We start from the raw sequence: 27484 nt of genomic DNA on the forward strand, positions 1-27484 counted from the left end.
ATGATACGCACGTGAAGCAATGTATCAAAATAATTGTCAAGTTCTCACGCTACCATTCACATGAGATAGTCCGTTCACAACATAGTTTACTTCATCTTTATGTTCAAAAGACGACCTTCTCCTTATCGGAATGCTAAAAGCATGAAGCCGAAACTTAACTGCAGCTGAGCTAACAAGCATGACATTATAGTCGTAGCTCATTTTCTATTTCATAATGGAAAATATCATGATTTAATGTCAGCGACGGTTTAACCTAATCACTTAATCTCTCGTCGTTCATGGTCTTTTATGTACTCTTCACCTCGCCCTATTTATTCAATTGGCTCTTGTCATAGAGAATATAACCGATACGCGTCAAACTTAATCATCTCCATTCGGGCATTTTGACCACGCGTCCTTTAGAGCAAACTATGTGTTCGATTGTGTTTGCAATTGATTCAATTGACCCAATTGTGTGATATAAACTCAACTGTCAGCTCTTGAATTCCACTTGACATGGAAAGTAGGAAAAGAAAAGGAGATATTGTGGGTAGTAGATTTAGTTTTTCTTTGTATTTGCAATTTAATATTTGTGAGTTGTAATTTTGCCACCTACACAAAGGATAAGATCTAAAAATAAAATAGATTTAGCTACGCTGTTCAAATTAAATTGAGTACAAACCATTTATGAAAGGCCAATTGAGTAAATTCTGGATGCAGAGAGAGTCATAGCTCTCCTATGGTCAGTCCTCCAACTGTACAGGTGAATTGTATGTGAAATAAGTCATAACCTGAATAGAGAAGCATCGAGGGAAGTGTAAAAGCTCACCGCTATCTTCCGGAGCTTAAATACTACATCATTACTGTACTTACGCTCTCTATATAGATCTTGTTACCCCCATAAGATTCTGTTGTTCCAACCATCATACAACCCGATCTCTCTTACTGTTACACCTTTGTGTAATGAATTATACGAGTGCAATATTTTTTTTCAGAGTCAAACAGCAGCGTGAAAGATATCATTTCAACAAATCGCTTGGACTCCACATGGAATGAGAATACCAAAGATGAGTTCCCGTACATACACAGATTCCATCAATGCATTAAACTCACTACAATCAAACTTTGCCTCTATTGAAGCAATGAAAAAACTAGGGCCCAATGTCAATAGAAATGAATTATCAATTAATGAAGTTCGTGAATATACTTCAAGATTAGGTTATGCTCCTAGAGATTTCAATAAACTCAATATAATTCATGTTACTGGTACAAAGGGTAAAGGATCTACTTGTGCGTTTACTGAGAGTATTTTGAAACAGTATCAACCTGAGTATATCTCCAAGATTGGTTTATATACATCACCACATTTGAAATCAGTTCGTGAAAGAATAAGAATCAACGGACAGCCTATAGATAAGGAGTTGTTTGCAAAATACTTTTTTGAAGTATGGGATAAACTTACAGGTACCAAATCAGACCCCAAGGAATGGCCAAGTTTACAACCTAGTGATGTAGTCAAACCCATGTACTTCAAATACTTGACAATTTTATCGTTCCATGTGTTTTTACAAGAAGGTGTTGATACTGCGATTTATGAAGTGGGTGTTGGTGGAACTTTTGATTCAACGAATATCATTGAAAAACCAACCGTTACTGGCATAAGTGCCTTGGGAATTGATCATACATTTATGTTGGGAAATACAATTGAAAGTATTACTGATAATAAAACTGGTATTTTCAAAAGGGGAAGCCCTGCTTTTGTTAGTGAACAAAAAGAGTATCCAAAAACACATGAACTTATTGAGAAAAGAGCAAAAGAATTGGGTGTATCTTCTTTGCAATTTGTTCACCCCAAGGATTTACCAGATTTGGAATTGGGACTTTCAGGAGAATTTCAAAAGGAAAATGCAGCATTGGCAGTAAGGTTAGCCGATACGCATTTGAAATCAATTGGAGTAGACAGTGGGCTATTTTTGAGTGGCAATAAAGTGGAATCACTCCCGGAAAAATTCATCAAGGGGTTGAAGGAAGTTGATTGGCCAGGTAGATGTCAAATTATAACCAATAATCCACCGGGTGTAACATGGTATGTTGATGGTGCACACACTATCGAATCTATAACTGCATCTTCAACTTGGTTTAGAGAGGAACAATTGAAGTCGCCATCAAAAAAAAGAGTGCTCTTGTTTAATCAACAGGGGCGTGACAATTATGCTGAGCTATTAACTACTTTGTATCAAACTATTTCCAAACACGATCCAAAACTTGCCTTTGATGAGGTGATATTCACTCCAAATATCACCTGGTCTTCTGGACAGTACAATCCTGAATTATTAGCTAAAAACACATCTGAGGATGCAGTTAAGAAATTGGAGATTCAACACAAGTTTAGTGAGTTGTGGGAAAAATTAGATGTTGGGAAAGCGAAAAGACTGGTGTTTCCGGATATAGAAACCGCAGTGGAACATTTGAAGAGAGAGCAACAAGAATTGAATGTGTTTGTATGTGGGTCACTACACTTAGTAGGTGGGTTTTTAGTCGTCTTGGATAATGAAAGAGAATAGACTTCGAAAGCTCCTTAATTCAGTGTTTCTCTATTAATACATCGTACTTTCCTAATTAGCACTACTATTAACAAGATTTTCTCTAGTAGCTCTAACAATATCATCAATGTTAGTTATTGAATCCAACCATTGTTGTAATGCTCTTTTGACAAGATTCCAGTTTTCAACATTTGCTTCTTCATCACCAGCCAATATAAATCTATTGACTCTACTCAAACAAAAAGTTTCATCAATTTGATTGATCTTACCTTCCAAAACACCAGCTTTGATAGCTTCGACCAACAATTCTTCCAATTCGGTGGAATTTAACGCAGTTTCGATTTCGCTATATTTGAACACAATATTGTCATGATCGGATGATAACGATTTGTTTGCAAAGAATTTAGCCAAGTTTAAAATTCTTGATTTTTGATGGATAAATTGTGCTGGTAAAGATGCATCAGCTGCTGCAATATCTTCTGTGGAAAGAATTTCACCTCTAACGTATTGAGCAAAAAGTTGAGTCAATTTATCAGTGTTCTTCAATGCAGATGCAACGTTATTATTAATCAAGAATGAAACATCAACAATTTTCGACAACAATGCAAATTTAATCAATTTGGTCAATTCTGGTTCCGATACGGCAAACTCATGGGTAAATGATTTAATAAAATTCAATGATTTCAAAGAATATCCCTTATCCAATGCAATGAAATCCCAAAAAATTTCCTTTATTTCGTTTTCAGATGCATTACTTTCTTGCAACCAATTGACCAAGTTTTGCGATATGTTATCTTCAATGGCATTAAATTCAATATCAGAAGTCTTGATAACTTTTAAAATTTGCTTAATCACATATATCCTAGTTTTTGATTCTTTAGGTATCAAATTGAAAATCGTACTTAAAATAGACAATACTGAAGTAGACCTAATTGATTTCCTATCTCTCAAAGATAATGGTTGTTGAGGATTAATAGTTAAAAGTAAATTGTAAATTGGTGATGATTCAGAATTCAATACCAAATCAATACTGCCTAATTGAGAAAGGATGTGGATCAATAAATAAATGGTGGGTTCAAATTCTTTATCGGTCAAATTCCTCAATGTTTCTGCAGTTGATGCTTGTTGAAGTATTGTGTACAACTCTTGTTTATTGGAGATGGCTTGATCTTGTTGAGTAGGTAATGATGAATTAACTTTTGTCGCAAGATCAGTGTTGCCATTAAGACCATCAAGGACCTGGACGTACTCCTTGATCGAATCCTTCAAGTCATTATCAACGACTATTACTGATGCCATAGTGAATGCAGTATAAGAACGTCTAAAGTTAGATGAACCTATTTGAAGGTACTGAAAATCTGATTTTAAAAAAATTTTCCACAACACGGCTTACATGCAGGAGAAGAAATTCGTTGCCTACTGGTCGTGTATTTGGAGACAAAAACAAAACTACATTCAAAGAGGTTTCATTTTGCAGCCAAAACTTTTTCACTATACTTCATCATCTTCATCCTCTTCATCAATGATAGGTCCATACATGGTTTTATTGGCATACCCGTGAGATCCAGTATTATTGGTTAGTGGATTATTTAGCCAATCGTTTACCTGTTTTGTATCCTGATAATTGTGTGGGACACTATTGTTCTTATTAGCAAATGTAGGTGGCATCAACTTTCGATTCATTTTGGCATCACTACGAGGCATTGATTTCTGGTTTTGCTTGAAGTTGAATGGTGGTGAATGAGACCGGTAGCCTTGTAGTCTATCAATTTCGTTGGTGTTGAAATTAGGATGTATGGAGTTACTATGTAGGACAGGAGTAGGTGTAACTAGACTTGATGGACGGTTTTTAACCATAAATTGAGAGTGAGCATTGGTGTCTCCATTCATAGGAGGTACTTCATCAGCATATTTTGATTCACTGGGGGTGTCATCAGATGAGTTACTTGTGACTCGTGACATGGACAGTTTCTTTTTAACAGTGGATTGACCACCTGTAGTCGAAACTGATTGAATAGATTGATCTGAGGACATGCCTCTTCGATAGCTAGGTCTCTTCTTGGTTGGAACTCGACTACTTCCTGACACCATTCCGGTGGATGATCTTCCATCTTGAGACATACTGATACTGGAATCGTATGCTTCATCTTCGTCATCATCGTCATCTAAAGTATCAGTCTCATCTAATATGTCTAGTTCCGACTCGGACAACATTGTTGATAACTGACTCAATCTACTAATTTGACTAATTTGAGAAATCATCGACGAAGGACGGGTCCTGGTTAGTCCTCTCCCATCACCAGATGTTGGGGTCAAATGATTTGATCCCGACGCTTGTACTTCCACAGCTGGTTCTAGTTCACCTTCAGCCTGTCTAGTATCGGACCCCGTAGTTACTGGTACTTGTTCAGAATCTCCCACCTCGAATGAAGTTTGGCTACGATCGAATCGTTGGGGGCTTTGTTGTAATTGCAACTCCAGATTACCACTACCAGTGTCATTCTCATACTTTTCCGATTTTCTACTTACAACTGAAGTTGAATCATCTTTATCCCCGTCGTTCCCGTTCTTATCCTTTTTCCAAAATTGCAACTTGTTCAAGATTTTCCCACCCTTGTTTTGCTTCTTTAGTGATTCTCCAGTTGATGCAGCATCGGAAGGTCTTCTTTCCTGTGGTACAAAAGAAACAATTCTATGTAATGGAGCATCAATTTTGGTAGAGGTTGGTGAAATCGCTTGAGAATGCACCGTCATGTCGGACCGTCCTATTTCACCCACAGAATTTCGATTGGAATGATCACGATCAATACTAAAACGAGCATTCTGTTGAGATCTAGGCAGATTGCGCAAATCAATATTGTCCCCCGATTTTTTTGAGTATGTTGACAATCGGTTTAAATTTGTTTTGCTTGAGTTTTTGTTGGAAGTTATGCTCAAGGTTGAGATTATTCGCTCCAACGGTTGTGAGCCAGATAATTGATCTGACATGGAAAGAGCACTTTTGACTTTCTTACGGGACTTCCTTAATGAATTCCTTGCTTCGAAATACTTTCTTTTTTTGTCCCTAATGTATCGCTTCTTTTTTTTTGAAAATTCTCGAGTTAACAACAACTCATAAAACGCAGTCAATGAATTCATTTCATTGCTATATATGCTTGCTTGAAGTTCGTCAATGTCAACGTTCAATCTCTGCAACTTCCTAATCAATTCACGCTCTATCCTTGTGTCAAATGGTTTCTGCATGTAATTGTAGTGCTGATTTATCGAAAGGATGGACTCACCATCGCCAACTGCCTTTTTCTGATTCTTTTCTAAATGCTTGTTATATGCGTCAATTAAAAATGATGAGTTCAATATCTCACTGATGCCTGGTCTCTTTGTTGGATCTTTGCTTAACATCTTCAAAATCAATTGATTTACCTCTTCTGGAACAAAATCAGCAAAAGTCGGATCGTCATTAATAATCTTTGTCTTTATTTTCATTTCATCGTCGTCATCAAACGGTAGCACTCCATAAAGCATAGTGTACAAAATTATTCCCAACGACCATACATCAATAGCAAATCCCGAGTATTTCTGCCCCAATAATAACTCCGGTGCCATGTAAACTGTTGTGCCACAAATTGTCGATAAAAATCTTCTAGAGTGTGGATTAAACTCTCTTATGAATCCAAAATCAGTTAACTTAACACAACTCTTTTTCTTGTCTGATAAAAGTATATTCTCCAACTTCAAATCACGGTGACTTAAATTCATTGAGTGAACAAATTGCACTCCAAGGAGAACTTGAAAAAATATATGACGACATTCATTTAGTTCTAATCGCCTCCTTTCGTAGACTAGATAGTACAATTCACCTCCTTCACAATATTCCATAGCGATCCATAGATGATTTTCTGTTTTGATAACCTCGTAAAGACTCACGATATTTTTATGCTTTAGTTGTTTATGATAATATATCTCCCTCACAATATTAGGATCATCAATTAACCCACATTTTAGCACCACGTTAACATTTAGTAGCACATGGGTGGCAAGATATACCTTACCGAACGCACCTTCACCAATTTCTTCTGTTATTCTATAGTTTCCAATTTGACAAATCTTTGGTGAAGATATTGCCATGTAAAAGTTGTTAAACTCATTAGCCAACTGTGCAGTATTATTCTGATCCTTTGAATACTTCGGAAGAGCTCTAGCGCCATTCATGTGTGCTATGTCGTAAACCACTTACGCAAAAAGGAATGAATATGAATGTAGGTTGGTGGGAAAAGGAATGCAAGATGTCGCTATTTTGTACGAGTGAAGCAGTGTTTGGTGTGGACCAGTAATTTCGTCAAAAGGTAATCAACTACTTAGTGGTATGTAATATGGAGAAATTGGATGCAGTGAGAATGATGTTCTGATAATGTAGAGTAGTAGCAGGTGATTTAGTTGAATATATGGCTGTCGAGATTTCTTTAAACACTAAACCTGCATATAAATGTTTGTTTTTTTTGCTTCGCTTTTGTTTGTGTGTTTTGTGTTTACCGTTCATTAAACTATATTTAGTACGTCATATGAAGTAAAGTCTACTACTAGCCCATCGCGTTGAAAGTGAATTTTGAAAACATAAAATAAGGGATAGAACAAGTATGATTGGATCTAGAGTACTACCGCATATACGAATACGGGTGAAGGCGAACAAGAGCTTCGCGTCGCTGCTGTTCAGAGGTTATAGTTTGCAGTTACGATCTCAGCTCATACAACTGCGGTTTGCAACTACCCGACAGAGTCCGACGTCATCTATAGTACAGCCATTTGAGGGTCTGCATATTACTAATAGGTCTAAGCTTACCCAAGAGGACAAAAAGGCGCTTCTGAAGTTTATAGCAAACCCACTAGAAAAGATACAAGAGAAGATCAAATCCAAGTCATTCGTATACCCATACAACTATCTAAATGAGGAGACAGAACAGCAATTAGACCTATTTGAAAGCTTTGTGTCCTCGGTTAATGAGCAAATAATGAAAATTGACGACTTTGATGACAGCTATCTCACATTTACAGAGTTTATAAATCCCAATAGCAGCCTTTTGCCTGTTCTTATAAATTCGATTCAGAACGGTAAATACCCCAAAGAGATGCTTGAGATATGCAATCTTCAAGACAAGAATGAACTATTGGAACACATTCTTACTCATGTTTTATATAAGGACTACTTAGAGTACAAGATAGAAACAACGCCCTACGAAAAATCAATGATTGACTTTTCAAATCCAGCTCAGTGGTTTCCTGAAGCAAGAAAGATGAAACGTAAGATCATAATGCACGTGGGTCCTACAAATTCAGGGAAAACTTACCATTCATTGCAAAAACTTTCAAAGGTAAAGACGGGATATTACGCAGGCCCGTTGAGGTTGTTGGCGCGTGAAATTTACGAAAGATTCAACAACCAAGGTATTGGATGCAATTTAATCACAGGTGAAGAAGTTATTCCATCAATCGATGAGTATGGAAGAGTTAGTGGTTTAGCTTCAGGGACTATTGAGATGATTCCCTTACATAAAAAAATGGATCTTTGCGTTATCGATGAAATACAAATGATTGGAGATGCGCAAAGGGGATCTGTTTGGACCAATGCAGTTTTGGGTGTGTTGGCACATGAAATTCATTTGTGTGGGGAAGAGAGTGCGGTTCCATTAATTGAGAAATTAGTTAAAATCACTGGCGATGAGTTGGTTGTAAAGAAATTTGATCGATTAGGTAAATTGACAATGGAGAAGAAACCAACTAGTTTAAAGACATTGAAAAAGGGAGATTGTTTGGTTGTTTTTTCCAAAAGAAAAATTTTGGAGTACAAATGCAGTATAGAACAAGAGACAAAATTGAAAGTTGGTATGATTTATGGTGCATTACCGCCCGAAATAAGAGCCCAAGAAGCTGTTAGATTCAATAGTGGCGAATACGATGTACTTGTTGCTTCCGATGCTATTGGCATGGGATTGAACTTGAAAATTAATCGTATTGTCTTTAGTGGGATAAATAAATTCAATGGATCTGAAGTTGAGAATTTGACGACATCACAAGTGAAGCAGATTGCTGGGAGAGCGGGTAGGTTCAGTGCAGAGCATGGCTCAAAGGAAGGACTAGTCACTGCTTTACAACGCTCAAGCTTATTGTATATCAAGGAATGCCTTGAAACACCAATTGTGGAACTTGAAAAAGCATGTCTTTGGCCAACGGGCCTTGTGTGGAAATACTACATGACAAATTATTCTACTGAAAGCCCCTTATCTGAGACCCTTTCCCATTTCATCAACAGCACTCTAAACTTCAAATCTGAGTTATATTTCTTAGCCGATTTGGAGGTCAAAACGGGGATTTTGGAAATTATATCAAAGGACAAGCTATTAAAAAACATGACAATTGATGATCAATTGACACTAAGTGAAACCCCCGTCTCTATTCATGGGCCCATGAATAGGGAACTAGTCATCCCTACAGTCAAGAAATTTTTCAAAAATATAGTTGAGAGAGATTGTAAAACAATTTTCGATTTTGGGTTTTTGGATTTACATCTCCTATCAGCAAAGCCTCTACTTAATAAGAATATCAAGATCTCCTTGGGAAATGTTGAAAAATTGGAAAGTATGCATAAGTTAACATTGTTGTTTTTGTGGTTAAGTCAACGATTCCCCACTTTGTTTATTGATAAAAAGTCAGCTATGGAGTTGAAGGCTCTTGTTGAAAAGAGAATTACTGAAGAGTTGAATAATATCAGGCGGATGAATAAGATGGGAAGAAGGTGATTAAAAGTAGTACACCCTTGTAAATAGAAATCCACATAGAATATCATGTAGATAGAGTTTAATGTAACATGTAACTAGATCTGACGGTATTTGGTTTTGTTGGTTTGTTGGTAAATGCGATATCGCTCCTTCCCCCCACTTTATGCCCAGACACAAAAACAAAATTGTTTACTTTGTTCCCCCAAAATTTTTCACTCTCAAAAAGACTCCGACCAGTTTTGAGTGAATATAAATCCAAGAACAACATCCTGAAGAAAGAACCTCACTCACTCAATCCTTCTCATACTAATAGCTCATTTTCAAAAATGCCTACAGTGATTGTCGTCGGTGGTCCAGCTGGTACTGGTAAAACTACACAAGGTGAATTACTCGCGAAACATTACCAATGTCCATTTATAGAAGGTGACTCATTACATCCACAAGCCAATATTGACAAAATGTCTCGAGGAGAGCCATTGACTGATGGGGATAGATGGGGATGGCTTGAAAAGTTGGCCCATGAAGCAAGTGCAAAAGCTATTGAAGATCCAAGTAAGAAGAGTGTTGTATCTTGCTCAATGTTGAAAAAAGTGTATCGTGAATACATCAAGCAAAGCGCTTCGGGACAAGGTGATTTGAGTTTTAGATTCGTGTTTCTTTACACCACTTTCGAAGAATTGGTTAAACGAGTTGAGAATAGGAAAGGTCATTATATGAAATCTGATATGGTTAAATCACAATATGATATCATGGAAATCCCCCAGGATGATGAGTTGTTGAGAAACGGTGGAGAGGCTGTAAGTGTTGATTCCACGGGCAAGTCAGAAGAAGCTATATTTGATGATATCTTGGAGCAATTGAGGTTACCAAAAGATGCGTAGATTTATACACAATATAGACAGAATAGAACAAGTAATTAGTTGTGTATTTTGAAAACAGCATAGCTATATATGTGGCCATCTATCCACTAGAAGGAGGTGTAGATTGTTTAGTAGATCCATACATTGATAACCACATTCATATACCTAGATACTTAGTTGATAGTGTTAAGATTTACGAGAAAACAAGACTTCGCAGAAAAAAACAAAAAGAAATTCACCCTTTAGCACGAGACACAGAATTGAACAAAGATTTATTCTATATCAACATAGAAGAATCTCTCGATAAAGAAACAGGCACCCACTTAACACACTCTGACCCCCTTGACACTTCATAACACCACACGTACATAACATTCACGTTACTTGCATCTACATTTACAGCATCAGTTCCAAATTATAAAGCATAACCACTCACCCATTGTCCAATTTTTTCCCTACGTTACATGTCATCACCAATTGATATTGACACACTCCCGTATTTCAATCCCAAAATTGATCGAAGAGTGGCTATAATAACTGGGGGGAATAGTGGGATTGGGTTTTATACAGTCTTGAATCTATATTTACATGGATATGTTGTATATATTGCTAGTCGATCAAAGTCACGATGCTTAAAGCTGATCAAAGAATTGGAATATCGAGCTAGTCAGATAAAACTTTTGGACCAGGGGCATCCACAGCACAGTATCAGTAATTTGAGTGCAACTAGTGTGAGTGGAGAAGTCAATGAATGCAGTTTAGGTGAAGTGCATTACCTAGAAATGGATTTGAGCAATCTACAATCGATTATTAATGCTGTTGAAACATTCAAGTTAAAAGAACGATATCTCCATCTATTAATCAATAATGCCGGCGCAATGGCCCTACCATATACCAAAACAATTGATGATTTTGAAATTCAACTACAAACAAATTTCATATCACCATTTTTGTTAACATTGAAATTATTACCAATACTTGAACGAACTAGTGATGCGTTTCCTCACATCGAACCTAGACCAAGGGTTATTTACCTAAGCTCTTTTGGGCATCAATTCGCCTTTCGATACTTCAATTTGAAAACTGCGTTAGACTACAGGCCCAATTTCATCTTGACTTGGATTAGATATGGAATTGCCAAAACTGCCGGAATCCATTTCATGAAGATGTTGGCACTACGTAACCCAAAAGTCCTTTGCATTTCAGTGCATCCTGGGTTAGTAATGAATACAAATGTATTTGCATATTGGACAAATCTACCCATTGTTGGCATAATATTTTGGTGTGTTTTCCAAATTTTTGCTTGGGTTTTGGGAGTTACTTCTGAACAAGGCGCTTTGGAAGTTATACGAAGTTCATTGAATCCACAATTTTCAGTTGAGGAGAATAATGGGAAATATTTTGGATCTCAGGGTAAGGAATTACAACCTTCTAAGGTGGCTAATAATATGGATTATGCGGCAAGAACTTGGATATGGACTGTACATGAGTTAAGTAAAAGAGGGTTCATTATACCGGGGGCATAAAAGGTGATAACAGCAAGGTGGAGTGGGTTTAGCATTCGGGTCACAAGTGGCCCCTGCATTATTTATATTGCAAAATTTTGCATTTATTTTAATTCAGAACTAATCATCTATTAATAAATAATCTCTCTTTTCAGTTCTTTTTCTTTATTTTCAGCTCGAGATTTGTATCCTCACTAGTCTTTAGTGTCTTCATTGTAGTTGTAAGTCGCTCAATCTCCGTTTTAGACAATTTGGGATCTAACTCTTCATATTCAAGTGGTGACTCCTCATCCAAGGTTTCTAATGTTGCTCTTTGCTCATATCTACTAGCAATATCATCATCACTGTCATCACTTATAAGCTCTTCATCATCGTCTTCATCACTCTCATTTACACCAACATTCTCCCATTCGTCATCGTCTTCGGGCTCTTCTTCGCTGAAGTTGGCACCTTCTTGTCTTAGTTTATTTTTAAACTCCAAATACTCTTCATACGCCATATCACCTTGATACATCTCAGCAGTATCACTTTGATAATCGGAATCATTGTTATACTTGTTACCACCACTCATTTCTAAAATGACTTCCAGTTCCATGAATTCGGGAAAATCCTCAAACTCGGTGTTTTTAAACTCTTCTTTGAATTTACTCGTTGTTTGCAAAATTGATGATTTGAATTCTTGATATTTCTGAGTAACTTGGTCACGAGGTATCCATTCATTGGCAATATCATAATATTTCCATCGAAATTCATTCAATTCATCATCAGTTAAATCGCTTTCCTCATCGCCACCTTCATCATCCTCGTCAATTAATTCTTCAAAATCATCAATACCTTCTTCAAATACTTGTTGAAGATTTTTGGCATACAGTTCTTCATCTCCCATTTGCAGTCCATTTATATCAGCAATCATTTCAACTAATTCAGTGTCTTCGGGAATACGCTCCGATATTATTCCTCTATTGATTAGCTCTCCCTGTAGTACCAGTCGCGAAGATGGTTTTAATGTGTCTGGAACTTTTGGTTCCTCCTTACCGTGATAATACTTTTGTAGCCCTGATAGCACGATCCCACTCAACTCTTGTGGCTTTCCCGATGCAGAAGCAATACCTAATAGTACACCAAGATGCACACTATTGATAGGCACAGTGACATCCATTCCCTCGTTGAAAACAAGTGGCTTCACCTCTTCTTCTTCTTCTAGTGCTTCTAAGCTTTTGGCCACCATCATTGGATCTACTGTGGCTAGCTTTGCGACTGGAACAGGTAAAGTCAAGTTCACATCATGAACATGGCTCAATCCCGTCTCCAAATTGCATTTTTCTTTCAACGCTATGGTTAATTTCTCATCAGGTTTATAATCTCCAACAAAGATTTGCTTGATAGCCTCTTGCAATGGCAAATATCCACCATTGTCCTTAAGTCGATTTAGTATAACACATCCTCCATCATGTAGCCAAACTCTATTCCTTGAAGTGGTTACATCCTGTAATTCAGCACTAAGCTCATCATGACAAGTAGCTAGCACTGGCTCGAGCGTTACTGAATCAAACACATGAATATAGCAATCTTCATATTTAGAGAAATCTAATAGAATAGCAATAAATAACTCCATATCTAGGACATTTTCATGATAATTGAGCTCTCCATAGATATATTCGACAACATTGAATGTAAGTGCTTGGTATTTTGGCTGTTTAAAGTTCCAAGGGTATTGCAACCATGGTTCCATGTATTTCACATAATTAGTCAATGTTCGATCAATATGCTTCGAAATGATCACAAATGATAGCGTGGTATCTGCAAATATAGATTGGATCTCATGAGGCTGTAGTTCGTCGTTAGTCCATAGATATTCTGTTGATGTCATCGCTATCTCTTAGAATGTACTTGTCTCCTGAGTCCAGAGATGCGCAGAGTAATTTTAGCGCGAAGATATGATTGCAAATCACAAAGGTGCTTAAATATCAACCATAGAATTTTTTATTATATATGCTAGCTAGTAGTTACTCAAGGTAATCTATAATTTAGTATCGTGCTCAACTTTCTCAATAACAATAGATGAGGCACCACCTCCACCATTACATACACCAGCACAACCAATCTTTCCACCTTCTTGTGACAAAACGGAAATCAAAGTAATAATAATTCTAGCACCTGAACAACCCAATGGATGGCCCATGGCAACAGCACCACCATATGCATTAACTCTTTCTTGTGGAATGTTGCAAATTTGACAATTGGCAACACCAACAACTGAGAAAGCTTCATTCAATTCAAAGAAATCAACTTTATCTTGTGAAATGTTGGCATGTTTCAAAGCTTTTGGAATAGCCAATGATGGAGCAATGGTGAAATCAATTGGAGCTCTTGCGGCTTCACCCCAACCGATAATCTTGGCCAATGGTTTCAATCCCAATTCCTTCAATTTAGCTTCAGAAACCAAAATCAATGCTGCACCACCATCGTTCAATTTGGATGCATTTGGAGCGGTAACGGTACCATTTTCTTTTTGAAATACAGTTCTTGCTGCCTTGACTTTAGCTTCGTTGAAGTTCTTAACTTCTTCATCTTCGCTAATAGTGACATCTGGCTTACCTCTGACACCTTTGATGGTAATTGGACTAATTTCATTACTGAATTTTCCCTTGGACGTAGCATCGGCAGCCTTCTTGTATGAGTTGATGGCAAATGCATCTTGTTGTTCTCTTGAAATTGAATGGTCTTTGGCACATTTTTCAGCGGCAACACCCATCAACTTAGAGCTGTAGACATCCAACAAACCATCCTTTTGGATACCATCAACGATAGATGCATCTCCGTATCTGGCACCACTTCTACCACTTGGCAAGTAGTATGGAGTATTACTCATAGACTCGGCACCTCCAACAACGACAATATCACTGCTTCCAGTGATGATGTTTTGAGCCCCAATGATAACTGCCTTCATTCCTGACGCACAGACTTTGTTAATGGTAGAAGCAACAATGGTTTCTGGTAAACCGGCCTTCAAGGCAACTTGTCTAGCTGGTGCTTGACCAACATTAGCTTGTAAAACTCCACCAAAGACAATTTCATCAACACTTTCTGGTTTAATTTGTGGTACTTTAGCCAATGCAGCTTTTACAGCGTGAGCACCCAATTCAGGATAACTTAATGATGACAAACCACCTTGAAATGAACCGATTGGGGTACGAGCAGTGGAAACAATGTATACTGGAGGAACCGTCATTTTGTAAGTGTAGATGTGGAATAAATTAGATTACCTTTTGGCAAATAAAGTAGAAAGGAAGTTTTTATAAAAAACTAATGGTCTTACCAAAAAGAAAGGAGTGTGAGATAATTGATATCTTTTATATAGTTTTTGTAATTTGCCCACAAATCGTTTGTTTCAATCTTTTGTCGTATAACTTTAAGTAAATTTTTTTTTTCTTTTTACAATGCGTGTGTGTATAGTAATATGCAGGATAATACCAACCGGTTAAAACACCCAGGAACGAAAGCGAGGTTAAACTGAGGAAAATTTCCAAAGTGGAGTCAGACAATTCGGATGTATTTCTCCGAGCTCACGTGAATTACTTTAGATTGAAGCAAAGATTTCATCTCTAAGATTTTCAATTCAACAAAAGCAAGGCTGGAAACACAAATTCCAACATCTATAAATTCCAGCTAACACATACCAAGTACAAATGCTTCGCTTTCATCGTATACTCATAACTTCCTCGCCACATGTGTTACTTCGACTGGCTCCAATAACTACAAGACCGTTGCTCATTCGTTCGTTCCAAACATCACCAATACAATGTAAACTATTTAGAGGACACAAGAAACATACGGAACCGTTTACTAAGCCTGAACCCACTATCAAATCACAACCTACTGGGTCTACGCAAGATGACCTGCTCAAAATATCACTGTCGACACTCCCAGCGGGAGGACCTACTGAACACGACTTTAAAACCCATCCAATATTGAAGCGTGTGCCTAAGTTTCTTCGTAACTACACGGCTAAGTTTGTCAATGCGCCTTTTTCTCATTTGATTGCATTTATTGTGCTTCATGAGATCACGGCGATCGTGCCATTAATTGGTATTTGGTACTATTTACATCAACACCCTGGATTCATCCCATTGGATCTTCCTCAATGGGCATTGACTAAAGGTGCTAAAGTCATTGATTCTGCAATGGGGCAATTTGATTGGAGTTTCAATACTAGTGATAAATTGTCAGTTATCATGGAGGGTGCATATGCTTTCACGATTGTTAAATTGTTTTTGCCAGTTAGAGTTATTGTTAGTTTGTGGGGTATGCCTTGGTTTGCTAAATGGTTTGTTTTACCAGTTACTAATTTGTTTAGTAATTGGAAGAAGTTAAGAAAGGCGAAAGCTGAGGTCAAACCTGTTGAAGGAAAAATGAAGACCAAGCAAGTTGATAAACCAAGGTTGTAGAAATCCTATTTACGATGTTGTGAGGGTCCACTTTGGAGAAAAATAGTATGGAGGTTACGGTCGACGGAGAAGTGCATCGAAGGGATTATTGGTGACATGATATATCTTGTATATACATTGTAATATTTAGTACCGGGCGAAATGTTGTTTTGAAGGACTCAATCTGAATAAACTAAGCTGTACTAACTTTGTTAGCTAGCACACCACGTAGCTTGTTCTGAGCCTTATCTAACCAAGTCGGGCAACACTGGTCTCGATATAATACTTTCTAGTTCGTCAACATTGCTGTAGCTCGACATCGCTTGGGTGGCTGAAAGCTCAAAATTCTATAGTGCTGTCGCCTCTTTATTTCTTCAAGTCCGTTTCGAGCTCTTTAGACCAGCTATCAAGCTCGTTTATAATTGCTTCAATTTTAGTCACTTTCTTCTCTATATCAAACAATAATTTCGAATGTTGATCAAATTCCTTCTCTGAACTCAAAGTTAGTACATGCCTTCCAAGTAAAAATCTTTATCTACTCCAACATACCCAAGAGTTCCAAATGTTTACCATTTGCTTCAAGATCATTCAAATTATTTTCCAATTTGATATAGTTTAATGATTGGTTAGTGTTTAGATTTTCTAGTAGATTCAAATCAACGGTTGATATGTTGGTGTCTGATTCAATCACCTTTGATAGGGTGGTTAACGCATGTTCAACTAGTTTTGGTGTATCTTTTGACATTTGTCAATAGAAGCTTAAAGTGGATTGGGAAATGTTTGATCCGCATTTTTTGATCTCAATTTAAATGCTAAAGCTTCCGACTACGAATTTCTACTCGAAATGTGCACCATGTTCCATCAATATTCTTTATTTACAGGATATATATAAATTCTTACCTCCCACTGTACAACTTGTACATAGGATTGGTCTTGAATTCTTGAATATTACTCCATTTCTTACTTGGTTGAGCATTCAATTTTTCAACATAATTAATCTTTTCGGGCTTATCAATCAAATCAGTCATACTAACTCTAACTTTCGATTCTGGGGTTATAATCTCATATAATCCAGGTAACTTATCGGCTGCTTTACGCAATGCTTCCCTAGCCACTTTATCATGAATGCCACCGTCGATTTCAAAAAGCACTTTTCCCGTGGGGATTCTAGTTGCCCAATGATCAAATGGGCCTTTACCTTTACCCATTCTTGTTTGATTTCCCTTTATACAAACGGCTAAATCACATACAAAACGAGTGAAAAGTTTTGATTTTGTGGGACGTAACTCACGACGCAAGACTTTGTCAGCTGCGAGTAGTTGGTTGGCACTCATTCTCAATCCGCGCGATTTCAATCTTAATCCAATTTTACCAAATTCTAAACTGTTCCCTTTGATTGAACCACCGGTCCTTACTGAAACTCGTCCCTTTTGTGCTTTCTCAACTTCTCTGAATCTGGGGGCATACTCATGCTTGAAACGCTTGAATATTGAGGTTACGGCCAGGGTGTTTTTTGATATACTGGTAAACATGGTTTATCGAGTTATGAAGATACTGAAATGTGTAACCTTGATTCAACTGTTGGTCAATCTCGTTTCAATTTTTTTTTTCAAAATTTTCTTCAGTTTCATGTCGTGAATCTATGTTGCGGCAAGAGCATTTGCGACTTTGATTTTTGCAACACAATTACTAGTTACCATTCAAACACTTAACCAAGATTTTTGTAAAACAAACGAAACATCTAAAACTCATCCCTTGACTATTTTGTAGCTTTCTACTGTATCCGTTTAGATCTGGCAATTTTTTCACACTTCAATATTTTTTAGTTTGAATCATTTTGCAACAAAATCGGGAAAAAGTATTTACAATAAATTGACTTGGTAACCACCTGAAAATAAAATCATAAATGAATGTCTGGTATTTCTCAAGCTTTATTGCTGTACAACGTGTGCATACTAATATTGATACAGGCACAAGTGTGATACTTATGGGCTCAATTTCAATGAAAGCTAGACTTGGTCCTTTATTAATAAGAAATCTCATAGATAGGACCGTGCTACTTTTTCTCCATGGCTTCTATCGTCAGTCTGCAGAGAAGAGGGTTTCAGTAACGAATCCATTTCCATAGTCTACAATGATCACAATTCAACGTAACAAAATAATTCATTGCAAAATCTCATATATATACTTTAATATATCCCTCTATCCCTTTTAATTTATTTTCTAAATATATTTGAATGTAGACCAAAGCTACGAATTCTAATGACTGTTGCTTTCAACAAGTTCATCATCATTGACATGTTCATTTTGTGGCTTGGAATAAGCAGCGTAACCTGTTGAAGTGGCCATTTCTTCTTCCGATGGTGGAGTCCAACTAGGAGATTTCCAAGCTGGTATGCCGCTTTGATACAATTCGTCAACATCTTCCAAACTAAGTCCCTTTGTTTCGTAAACCATAAAGTAAGCGAAAAAGATTGAGAATACCAAACATCCAAAGAAAACAAATCCATAGTAGAAGTGGATCGATTGGGTAATGAATGAAGTAAAGAATGAAATCAAAAATCCAAAAATCCAATTTGCTGCACTAGCAACACCAATAGCCTTGGATCTTACCTTCAATGGGTACAATTCTGAAACAATGGAGTAAACACCACCAGCCCAAGTGGAAGCAAAGAAGAAAATGAAAAGACATGTGATGAAAATCAATGCTCTTCCCGATGGCTGTCTAGTTGGTCCATCTGGACCATCAACGTAAAGACTTTGAGTACCAATCAATGAATAGATCAAGAAGCAGATTGACATGGCTACTGAACCATACAACAAACAACTTCTTCTACCCATCTTTTCAATCAAGTAAATACCCAAGAAAGTGGAAGCAAAGTTGATAACACCAATAATGATTGAAGTTTGAAACGAATCGTCTAAACCTATAGCTTGGAAAATGGTGGTACTATAGTAGAAGAAGTAGTTGTTACCTGTCAATTGTTGCAAAGCTTGACAAAGAGCACCAACAACAACTCTTTCAAAAATTCTTGGTTTACCCGTGATTAAAGTCATCCAGCCGGCTTTTCCTGCTAATCTTTCTCTTTCAACACCAGCTTGAATCAATCTAGCTTCTCTTAATAAAGCTGGATCCTCTTCAGATACTTTATTTGTTCTTGCCAATGATGCTTTAGCCTTTTCAATTTTGTCTCTACCGATAAGATAACGAGGAGATTCAGGCATATTGACCATACCACCAGCTAAGAGCAAAGCCCAAGCAAAACATAAACCCAATGGGATTCTCCATTGTCTTGAGTCGGAATAACTCTCCTTTGTACCGTATGTGGTACAGTATCCTAAAAAGATACCCATTGTGATCATCAACTGGAAACAGCAAACTAAAGTACCTCTCAAATGCTTGGGTGAAGTTTCTGAAATAAACAATGGGCAAACAACAGATAAAGTACCAACAGCAAGACCAGTAAAGATTCTTCCAATCATAATCTGATACCACTTATCTGAAGACGAAATTTGTACAATAATACCAACAATGTAAATCACCATGGCCATCATAATAGCTAATCTTCTTCCCCATAAGTCAGCTGCCTTTGAAAGGAAAATTGCTCCCACGGCACATCCAGCATTAAACATAGCAATAATCAAACCAGTTCTAACGTTTGAGAAGTAGTATGTACCATCAGATTTTTGTTGACCAAATCTGCTCTTAAAGTCAGTCATGTTAACAAAACCAGAAATTGTACCAGTATCGAATCCGAAAACAAACCCACCAAAAGCTATAAGCACACACATAAAACAAACTCCAATATATGCGCTCATTGGTTTCTTGGCCAATTCATGGGAACTATGTTGTTCGTCCTTTTCAAGATCTTGAGGCACTTCCTCTTGATTTTCATATTTCTCTTCTATTTCGTGTGTGGGGGAATGTTCTGTTCGAGATGAAGAAGCAGCGTCTGTATGCGTCGATGGTTGTGACATGATGTAAAATGTATATTAGTTAAGGAAAGTAAAGTGTAGTTGCTTGAATTTTAAGAAGAAATATGGAGGAAAGAAAAGGTGATTTGCAAGACTTTAAATAGTAAAGCAGGAAGAGTGCGAAAATTAATGACTTAATTACACCACTCCACAAGCCCTTTGGAAATAGTGGGTGGGACTGCTGTTCTATTATTTTTTCTTTTTTTAGTTCTTGGTATACATCTATTGTGATACTAATTTGAGAAGAAGAGCAAACAATGATAGGAAATGCAGCATTTTTGTGCGTATACACTTGTTTTTTGCATTTTGTGTAATACCAAGCTCTCTATTTGCAACAGCAGCAAGCAAAAGAAAAAAAAAAGAAAAGAAAAGAGAAGATAGAATACAACCTGCATATAGAAGACTAAACAAAAAATTATCCCGAGCAAAAGCCGCGAGATAGTTGACCAGCGTGCACTACCCGTTTTGATAGGGTAGGCAATGATTACAAATTGGATGTTCGTCGTCTGATGTTGTAAAAACAAATGACATTCGAGACTTTGGACCCGGTTGTAAAGTCATAAAATGGCTTAGGTGGTTAGTAATGTCTGATATGTACAATTATGTCATTTCTAACAAACCTAAAGCGGTAAAAAAATAAAGGGATTAAACATAATGCCAGGATTACTAACGACCGTATTTGTCCATGATACCAAAACAATGGACAAGAAAGAGTTAACGATAGAAGTCTCGTTACACAATAGCAATATCTACCTTATGATTTTGCCCAACAATTTTCGGATTATCTCTAATTCGCCTTATGCTTATTTAGTAACGGTTGTCGGAAAAAATTTTCACCATTACGTAATTGATTTTAAAATAGATTCTCTTTCAACAAATAAAATCTTACAACCTGCTCCTATCTATTTTCATATACGCTACTGAGCTACTAAGGAGGAACGTAGTAGAGGATAGAGGCGGTGCAGATACAATCTTTCCCCATGGTCATCCCCAACCAATTAAAAATTTCTTGTCCAAGGCATTCTTCGAGAGTTCAGAAAAGTTTGTAAGAAATATCGGCACATTGCAATCACTTAAGACACACTTTTTGTGCAATTATTTGGCCTATACTCGGAGGTAAGAGAGGGGAATGATGCAAAACACATGATTTCTACAGTTTCGGAATAACTAAGAAAAATCCGAACCGTAATCAGAACCAAGAAAAATCATATTTTCAGAAAAAGAAACGATAGGATCTGGTGTTGTATAGTACGAACGTATGTTTGTGTGGCTTCAACTTTCGGAGCTTCATTTATGACACAAAGGATAAACGAAGCCTCACACAATGTGTTGACGCAATACAGATAATATATAGAAATACGAAGAAAGGGCCATAATGCAACAGCAGTGTACCCCTGACCTTATCTTACAGTTATCTACATAAAACGTTTTGATATGTACAATTGTATTAAAACTCTGCAAATCAATCTATATCGAATCTATAAGCGGCTAGTGCCTGTATTTAAAAAAAATTAAAACCGTAAATTCATGACAGCTATGTGTGTCTCTTTGGGGGGTCATTAAAAAATTGAAAGTCCATTATATTCTCACATTGCAACTTATTCAACATTTAAACAGTTTCTTGAACATGTTCTTCTTCTGGTTTAGCATAAGCAGCGTAACCTGTAGAATGAGCCATTTCTTCTTCTGGTGGTGGAGTCCAGCTGCTTGATTTCCATGGAACAACTTTAGCTGCGTATAATTCGTCAACATCTTCCAAAGTAAGACCTTTGGTTTCGTAAACCATAAAGTAGACGAAAAAGATTGAGAAAAGTAAGCATCCAAAGAAAACAAAACCGTAGTAGAAGTGGATTGCGCTGGTGATGAATGAAGTAAAGAATGAAATGAGGAAACCGAAAACCCAGTTACCAGCACTAGCAACACCAATAGCCTTGGACCTAACTTGCAATGGGTACAATTCTGAAACAATGGAGTAAACACCACCAGCCCAAGTGGAAGCAAAGATGAAAACGTAAAGTGAAGTAATGAAAATCATAGCATCACCATCTGGGTGTCTGGTGGCACCACTGCTTCCATGGTAGTACAAGTGTTGAGTACCAATCAATGCATAGATCAAGAAACAGACTGACATACCAACTGAACCAACCAATAAACATTGTCTTCTTCCTAGTTTTTCAATCAAGTAAATACCCAAGAAAGTGGAGGCAAAGTTGATAACACCAATGACAATAGATGTTTCGAAAGAATCATTCAAACCAACAGCTTGGAAAATGGTGGTACTGTAGTAGAAGAAATAGTTATCACCAGTCAATTGCTGCAAACATTGCAACATAAGACCTACTGCAACTCTTTCCAAGATTCTTGGCTTACCTTTGATCAATGTAATCCATCCGGCAGTACCAGCCAATCTTTCTCTCTCAACACCAGCTTGAAGCAATTGCAATTCAGCATACAAGGCGGGGTCTTCTGGTGAGACTTTATTGGTTCTAGCCAAAGCATGTTTAGCATCATCAATCTTGTCTTTACCAATAAGGTAACGTGGAGATTCTGGCAAACGAATCATACCACCGACCAACAACAAAGCCCAAGCAAAACACAAACCCAATGGGATTCTCCATTGTCTTGAATCAGAGTAACTTTCCTTGGTACCGTAATCAGTACAGTAACCCAAAAAGATACCTAAAGTAATCATCAACTGAAAACAACAAACCAAAGTACCTCTCAAATGCTTTGGGGAAACTTCGGAGATGAAAAGTGGACACAAAACTGACAAACATCCAACAGCAAGACCAGTGAAGATTCTACCAATCATAATTTGATACCATTTGTCGGAGGATGAGATTTGTACAATGATACCAACAACGTAAATGATCATAGTACCTGCAATACCAAGTCTACGACCAAAAATATCACCGACCTTGGATAAAAACAAAGCACCGATAGCACAACCGGCATTGAACATGGCAACGATTAAACCAGTTCTAACATTGGAAAAGTAGTAAGTACCATCAGATTTTTGTTGACCAAATCTTCTCTTGAAATCTGTCATATTAATGAATCCGGAAATTGTACCAGTATCAAAACCGAAAACAAAACCACCAAAAGCAATAAGGAAACACATAATAATAACACCAAGGTACGACTTGAGTGGCTTTTGATTCAACTCATTGGCACTGTGATGTAGGTGTTCCTCATTATCCAATGGTTGTTCTTGCTCATATTTAGCTTCAATTTCATTCACATTAGCATCCGCAGTGGATGTAGAATGATTATCTTCTTGTGACATGTTTTAATATAGCAATTAAAAGTTATTGAGATACTGTTAATTGAATAATAATTGTAGAAAAGAAATAATAAAAGCCAAGAGGTTTTTGAATGCTTGATGGATATCTATGGTTATTTATAGACGGAAAAATTTTCCTTATTGTCCATATGCCTCCCCCAAAATTACTTATTATGTTACTCCAAATTTTCTCCAATTAGTTCTCCAAATTTTCTCCAGCCAGCTAAAGCCTCCAAAGATCATATGTGCATTGTTGTTGAATAAGGCAAATTTTAACAATGAACTTGCATGCATTTCAATGGGAAACAAAAAAAAAGTGGCATGGTTATATGTTTTACCGCCATGCTTGAATTTTTAGTCTTCTTTTCTTTTTTATATGTAGGATTGTAATAGTTGTCAGTCTGTTTATTGTACTGGTAGAAGGAGTTTTCGTACTCCGATTGTCTTTAGACGGTAGAAGTCATAGTAGTCCGGACTATTGTTGATACAATTGTGCGACAAAAATCACCGAAATCGTGATTGTATCATTATAAGGTGCTTGTTTCACTGGCCGAAGACCCTACAAAAAAGAGGCAATATGCATTGCACTTTGTCCATTCCCACTAGGGCTGCTGAGGAGTTCAGGTTATGAGGGCGCTATCCAGACTCTATAACTTAACGTCATCGATTTGACATTTTCGTTTCGTTCGGAATCGGTTACATAGATTAAAACGTTTTCAATGACTATGTCTTACTAATGTCATCCAATTCAAGGAAAAAGAAATTTAAAAATTAACAAAAATAAAAAAAATTTCTTTTTGAGTAGCAATTTCGGAATAACTTATGCACACAAAGCTAAAAATAATTGTTCCGATCCAATGAAAACAAAGCAGATAGTATTAATTGTTCCGAGAATTCCAAAATGCCTCAAATAAAGCCATCATACTAAATAAACAAACTAGCATGTTTTGTTTTGATTTTTACATAAAACAATAAGGGCCGAAAAGGCATTTGGAATGAAAGGAATACAAAATTCGAGATTTTAGGCTTTTTGTACATGTGGGATTTCTCCTCCCTTTCGAATGTGAAAATCCCCACCATTGCCCAACATCTGCCCGATATTGCCCTCGCATTTGAACAATAGCGTCTTCACACATGATTGTTCGGACGAGAGTGGGGATTTATAAACTCTCCAACCTTATGATTTCTTACACGCGATCATCTTTGTTTAACTTGGGGGTACAATGATATAGGTATGACTGTGGAGTGTATTATGATATGCCCCCAATAAAAATAAAGTCACCCGTTGATATTTGGATCTGGGTGTTTTCGTAAGTACATTACGAATCGGATGTATTAACGATCCATTAGGCTGCCACTGTCTGGTATAGCTCTTCCCATTTACGACGCTCTATGACATAATAATCTAAGGGTCAGGGTCGTGTACCTGCGTGCAAACCAATTGGCTCAATCAAAAAAAAAAAAATTTCTCCACGTAAGTCTCCAAAGATCTCCGAGACTATGACGACAACAAAACAAAGCACGGAATTATAAGCTAAATTCATCAGACAATAAATCCATATCACATACGTTTTTAAGATAATCACTAAAGCTCTTCAACAGTGAATTTTGAAAGAAAAATTTGAGTACAGCCATGCCTGTTGCGGATGAACGGCTCCCTTATGGTGATGGTGCCTTCAAAGTATTTGGCATGGAGAATTTTGGCAATACTTGTTACTGCAATTCAATACTACAATGCTTATACTACACCGAATCATTTCGTACAAATTTGATCCAGCACAACCAGACCCAACACGAACCGAAGTTGGTGGTCAATGGAATAAAGTTTCATGGGTTTACGACAAAGTATGACCAATTGTTACAAAAGAAGTTGAAAGAACAAGGCGCTGTACTGTCCACGCCGAACGACGAGAGACCGAAACTGAGTCGAAAAGGATCCCTATTTGGTATTAAGTTCAATAATCAATCGAGTACACCTACCACATTCGTCGAGCAACGAAATGAATACATTGATGAAGCGGGAAATTGTGAAGCTCTACCACTAGAACAACGAATCTTAATCAATAGGTGCCCAGAATTTCTGAAATTGGAGATGATGATTACTAGACCAATTGTCAGCACTACTAGTCATGTTACTGGACTGACAAATGGGAGTGCTGCTTCCATGTCCAATTCAAATACTGGTGTCAGTTTGAATAATGGGTCGAGCAATACTTCTGTGACCAGTGCTACTAACCCGAACAAGGCTGACTATTCACAGAGCTCATCAATGTTGTTAAATGATCAACCACTACAAACTACTCAAGAAGGATCAATAAATAGCAAGTCAAGTGCAATCATCGTGGGAATCCCCAAACCAGAAGCAATTTTGGTCAATCCAATCAATCCATTCAATGCAAATCCCAGCGCCGACCAAAGAAAACGATCGGCCTTGATCAACGGACCAATTATCAACTTAGACACCTCACTACAAATGCCAAGTGAACAAAGGGATGAAACAGCTTTGCTTTATGCTCTAAAAGACTTATTCGAAAGCATGGTTGAGAACAAATCACCAATTGGAGTTGTTTCACCAACATATTTTATAACGAAGCTAAAAGATAAGAATTACTTGTTCCGACAAAACAATATGCATCATGATGCACACGAGTTTTTCAACTATCTAATCAATGAAATCATCGAGAGTCTCACCAAGGAGCTTCCTGATCCAACAAGAAATTGGTGTAATGATATATTTCAGGGAATAATCACTAATGAGACAAAATGTTTATCATGCGAGACAGTGACGTCAAAACATGAGTTTTTTTTAGACTTGTCCATTGATATCCCACCAGGTGAAAGTGCATATTCATTAAACTTTGCCATCAATAACTTTTCCAAACTGGAAACATTGACAAACCAAAACAAATTCCATTGCAATACTTGCTCTTCCTTACAAGAAGCAGTGAAAACAATCAAAGTAAAGAAACTACCACAAGTATTGGTCATAAATCTCAAACGATTCAAGTATGATGAACAAATGGATAAAATGGTGAAACTATTTGACTCAATCAGTTATCCGTTCAGGCTTCGTTTATTCAACACCACTGAAGATGCCAACCAAAATATCCTTTACGATTTGTATGCGTTGGTTATTCATATTGGTGGTGGGCCAATGCATGGACATTATGTTTCAATCTGTAAAATCAAAGCTGGCCTTTGGTTATTATTTGATGACGAAACAGTAGAATTGGTCGAGGATAATTTTGTAATGAGGTTTTTCGGTAATGGGCCAGGTTTAGCCAGTGCATATATTTTATTTTATCAAAGGGTTGAATTCGATAAAGCCTCAGAACACTTTGGATTTAATGTTTCAACACTATATAATGGTAATGATTATCAAGTTCCTGTTCATTCTTCGTCTAATAGCACAGATGAGGAATCGAAGGCAACCGCGGTTCCGGAAACGGATACCAAATCGGACATATCATCAATCAATTCATTTGTGGTACCACCAGAAACCAACAGGAAACCGTCGTTAACCTCTGGTGGTATGTTCAAAAGCTTCAAGTTTGAGAAAGATGATAAACAGCAACAATCTTTATCACGAAGTAGTAGTTCTGGTCTTCCAGCAAAAAAGGAACCACAAGTTAAAGAACCAAAAGAAAAGAAATCTTGGGTGGGTAGTTTGAAACGTGGTGGTCTTGAACGGAAATTGTCACTAAAGAATACATCAGTGAGTGAAGAAAGCAATGGTAACGCAGCACCTTCTTCGTCGGCTGCCTCCACGACACCCGTGCCAGCTCCTGTATTAGAAAAGAGGCGAAGCTTATTTGGGTTCAAAAAGAAGAGCTCATCTTAAGACACAATAAAAGCATACGGTACAAGAGATAGTCATAAAGTATGTATAATTTTGTAAAACGTTCATATAGATATCATTCAATCCAGTAGATTACATATAATGCGCGGGGCACATCTCTCTGAATCTCAAATTAATCTTAGAACAAACACGCAAGTCTGTGGGGGAGGGGATATTCAAAATCTTTTGCATCATTCTGTCAGTCCCAAAACACGAGAATTGGTTGTAATGCTTCAAAGTACCACTTGTTCGGAAAAACTTTTATGCATTGCGGTTATTTTGTAATTGCAAGTGACTAATTATT

The 27484-nt window shown here is 37.1% G+C and overlaps 14 protein-coding genes across 14 annotated transcripts; 6 read left to right on the forward strand and 8 right to left on the reverse strand. All coding sequences in view use genetic code 12, as the record gives it.

Annotated features, from left to right (window-relative positions):
* Positions 1-1046: 1046 nt before the first annotated feature.
* Positions 1047-2543, forward strand: CORT_0A12040 (Met7 protein; the record flags this gene model as incomplete). Its single annotated transcript, XM_003866979.1, has 1 exon — positions 1047-2543. The coding sequence occupies one exon, from the start codon at positions 1047-1049 to the stop codon at positions 2541-2543; it is 1497 nt and encodes a 498-aa protein (XP_003867027.1).
* A 51-nt stretch (positions 2544-2594) lies between these two features.
* Positions 2595-3821, reverse strand: CORT_0A12050 (hypothetical protein; the record flags this gene model as incomplete). The annotated part of the gene is made up of 1 exon (XM_003866980.1): positions 2595-3821. The coding sequence occupies one exon, from the start codon at positions 3819-3821 to the stop codon at positions 2595-2597; it is 1227 nt and encodes a 408-aa protein (XP_003867028.1).
* Positions 3822-4013: 192 nt separating this feature from the next.
* Positions 4014-6731, reverse strand: CORT_0A12060 (hypothetical protein; the record flags this gene model as incomplete). Its single annotated transcript, XM_003866981.1, has 1 exon — positions 4014-6731. One exon carries the CDS (start codon positions 6729-6731, stop codon positions 4014-4016), a length of 2718 nt encoding a protein of 905 aa, XP_003867029.1.
* Positions 6732-7156: 425 nt separating this feature from the next.
* Positions 7157-9313, forward strand: CORT_0A12070 (Suv3 protein; the record flags this gene model as incomplete). The annotated part of the gene is made up of 1 exon (XM_003866982.1): positions 7157-9313. One exon carries the CDS (start codon positions 7157-7159, stop codon positions 9311-9313), a length of 2157 nt encoding a protein of 718 aa, XP_003867030.1.
* Positions 9314-9618: 305 nt separating this feature from the next.
* On the forward strand, positions 9619-10173 carry CORT_0A12080 (hypothetical protein; the record flags this gene model as incomplete). The annotated part of the gene is made up of 1 exon (XM_003866983.1): positions 9619-10173. One exon carries the CDS (start codon positions 9619-9621, stop codon positions 10171-10173), a length of 555 nt encoding a protein of 184 aa, XP_003867031.1.
* Positions 10174-10616: 443 nt separating this feature from the next.
* On the forward strand, positions 10617-11678 carry CORT_0A12090 (hypothetical protein; the record flags this gene model as incomplete). The annotated part of the gene is made up of 1 exon (XM_003866984.1): positions 10617-11678. The coding sequence occupies one exon, from the start codon at positions 10617-10619 to the stop codon at positions 11676-11678; it is 1062 nt and encodes a 353-aa protein (XP_003867032.1).
* Positions 11679-11808: 130 nt separating this feature from the next.
* CORT_0A12100 (hypothetical protein) lies at positions 11809-13527 on the reverse strand (the record flags this gene model as incomplete). The annotated part of the gene is made up of 1 exon (XM_003866985.1): positions 11809-13527. One exon carries the CDS (start codon positions 13525-13527, stop codon positions 11809-11811), a length of 1719 nt encoding a protein of 572 aa, XP_003867033.1.
* Positions 13528-13677: 150 nt separating this feature from the next.
* Positions 13678-14889, reverse strand: CORT_0A12110 (Erg10 acetyl-CoA acetyltransferase; the record flags this gene model as incomplete). The annotated part of the gene is made up of 1 exon (XM_003866986.1): positions 13678-14889. One exon carries the CDS (start codon positions 14887-14889, stop codon positions 13678-13680), a length of 1212 nt encoding a protein of 403 aa, XP_003867034.1.
* A 457-nt stretch (positions 14890-15346) lies between these two features.
* CORT_0A12120 (hypothetical protein) lies at positions 15347-16105 on the forward strand (the record flags this gene model as incomplete). Its single annotated transcript, XM_003866987.1, has 1 exon — positions 15347-16105. One exon carries the CDS (start codon positions 15347-15349, stop codon positions 16103-16105), a length of 759 nt encoding a protein of 252 aa, XP_003867035.1.
* A 345-nt stretch (positions 16106-16450) lies between these two features.
* On the reverse strand, positions 16451-16829 carry CORT_0A12130 (hypothetical protein; the record flags this gene model as incomplete). Its single annotated transcript, XM_003866988.1, has 2 exons — positions 16451-16575; positions 16634-16829. 2 exons carry the CDS (start codon positions 16827-16829, stop codon positions 16451-16453), a joined length of 321 nt encoding a protein of 106 aa, XP_003867036.1.
* A 151-nt stretch (positions 16830-16980) lies between these two features.
* Positions 16981-17616, reverse strand: CORT_0A12140 (Mrpl16 protein; the record flags this gene model as incomplete). The annotated part of the gene is made up of 1 exon (XM_003866989.1): positions 16981-17616. The coding sequence occupies one exon, from the start codon at positions 17614-17616 to the stop codon at positions 16981-16983; it is 636 nt and encodes a 211-aa protein (XP_003867037.1).
* A 727-nt stretch (positions 17617-18343) lies between these two features.
* Positions 18344-20062, reverse strand: CORT_0A12150 (Hgt8 hypothetical proteinigh-affinity glucose transporter; the record flags this gene model as incomplete). The annotated part of the gene is made up of 1 exon (XM_003866990.1): positions 18344-20062. One exon carries the CDS (start codon positions 20060-20062, stop codon positions 18344-18346), a length of 1719 nt encoding a protein of 572 aa, XP_003867038.1.
* A 1606-nt stretch (positions 20063-21668) lies between these two features.
* On the reverse strand, positions 21669-23345 carry CORT_0A12160 (Hgt7 glucose transporter; the record flags this gene model as incomplete). The annotated part of the gene is made up of 1 exon (XM_003866991.1): positions 21669-23345. The coding sequence occupies one exon, from the start codon at positions 23343-23345 to the stop codon at positions 21669-21671; it is 1677 nt and encodes a 558-aa protein (XP_003867039.1).
* Positions 23346-24975: 1630 nt separating this feature from the next.
* CORT_0A12170 (hypothetical protein) lies at positions 24976-27183 on the forward strand (the record flags this gene model as incomplete). Its single annotated transcript, XM_003866992.1, has 1 exon — positions 24976-27183. One exon carries the CDS (start codon positions 24976-24978, stop codon positions 27181-27183), a length of 2208 nt encoding a protein of 735 aa, XP_003867040.1.
* Positions 27184-27484: the final 301 nt, after the last annotated feature.

Source organism: Candida orthopsilosis (assembly GCF_000315875.1).
Source record: "Candida orthopsilosis Co 90-125, chromosome 1 draft sequence".
Classification (NCBI taxonomy): domain Eukaryota; kingdom Fungi; phylum Ascomycota; class Pichiomycetes; order Serinales; family Debaryomycetaceae; genus Lodderomyces; species Lodderomyces orthopsilosis.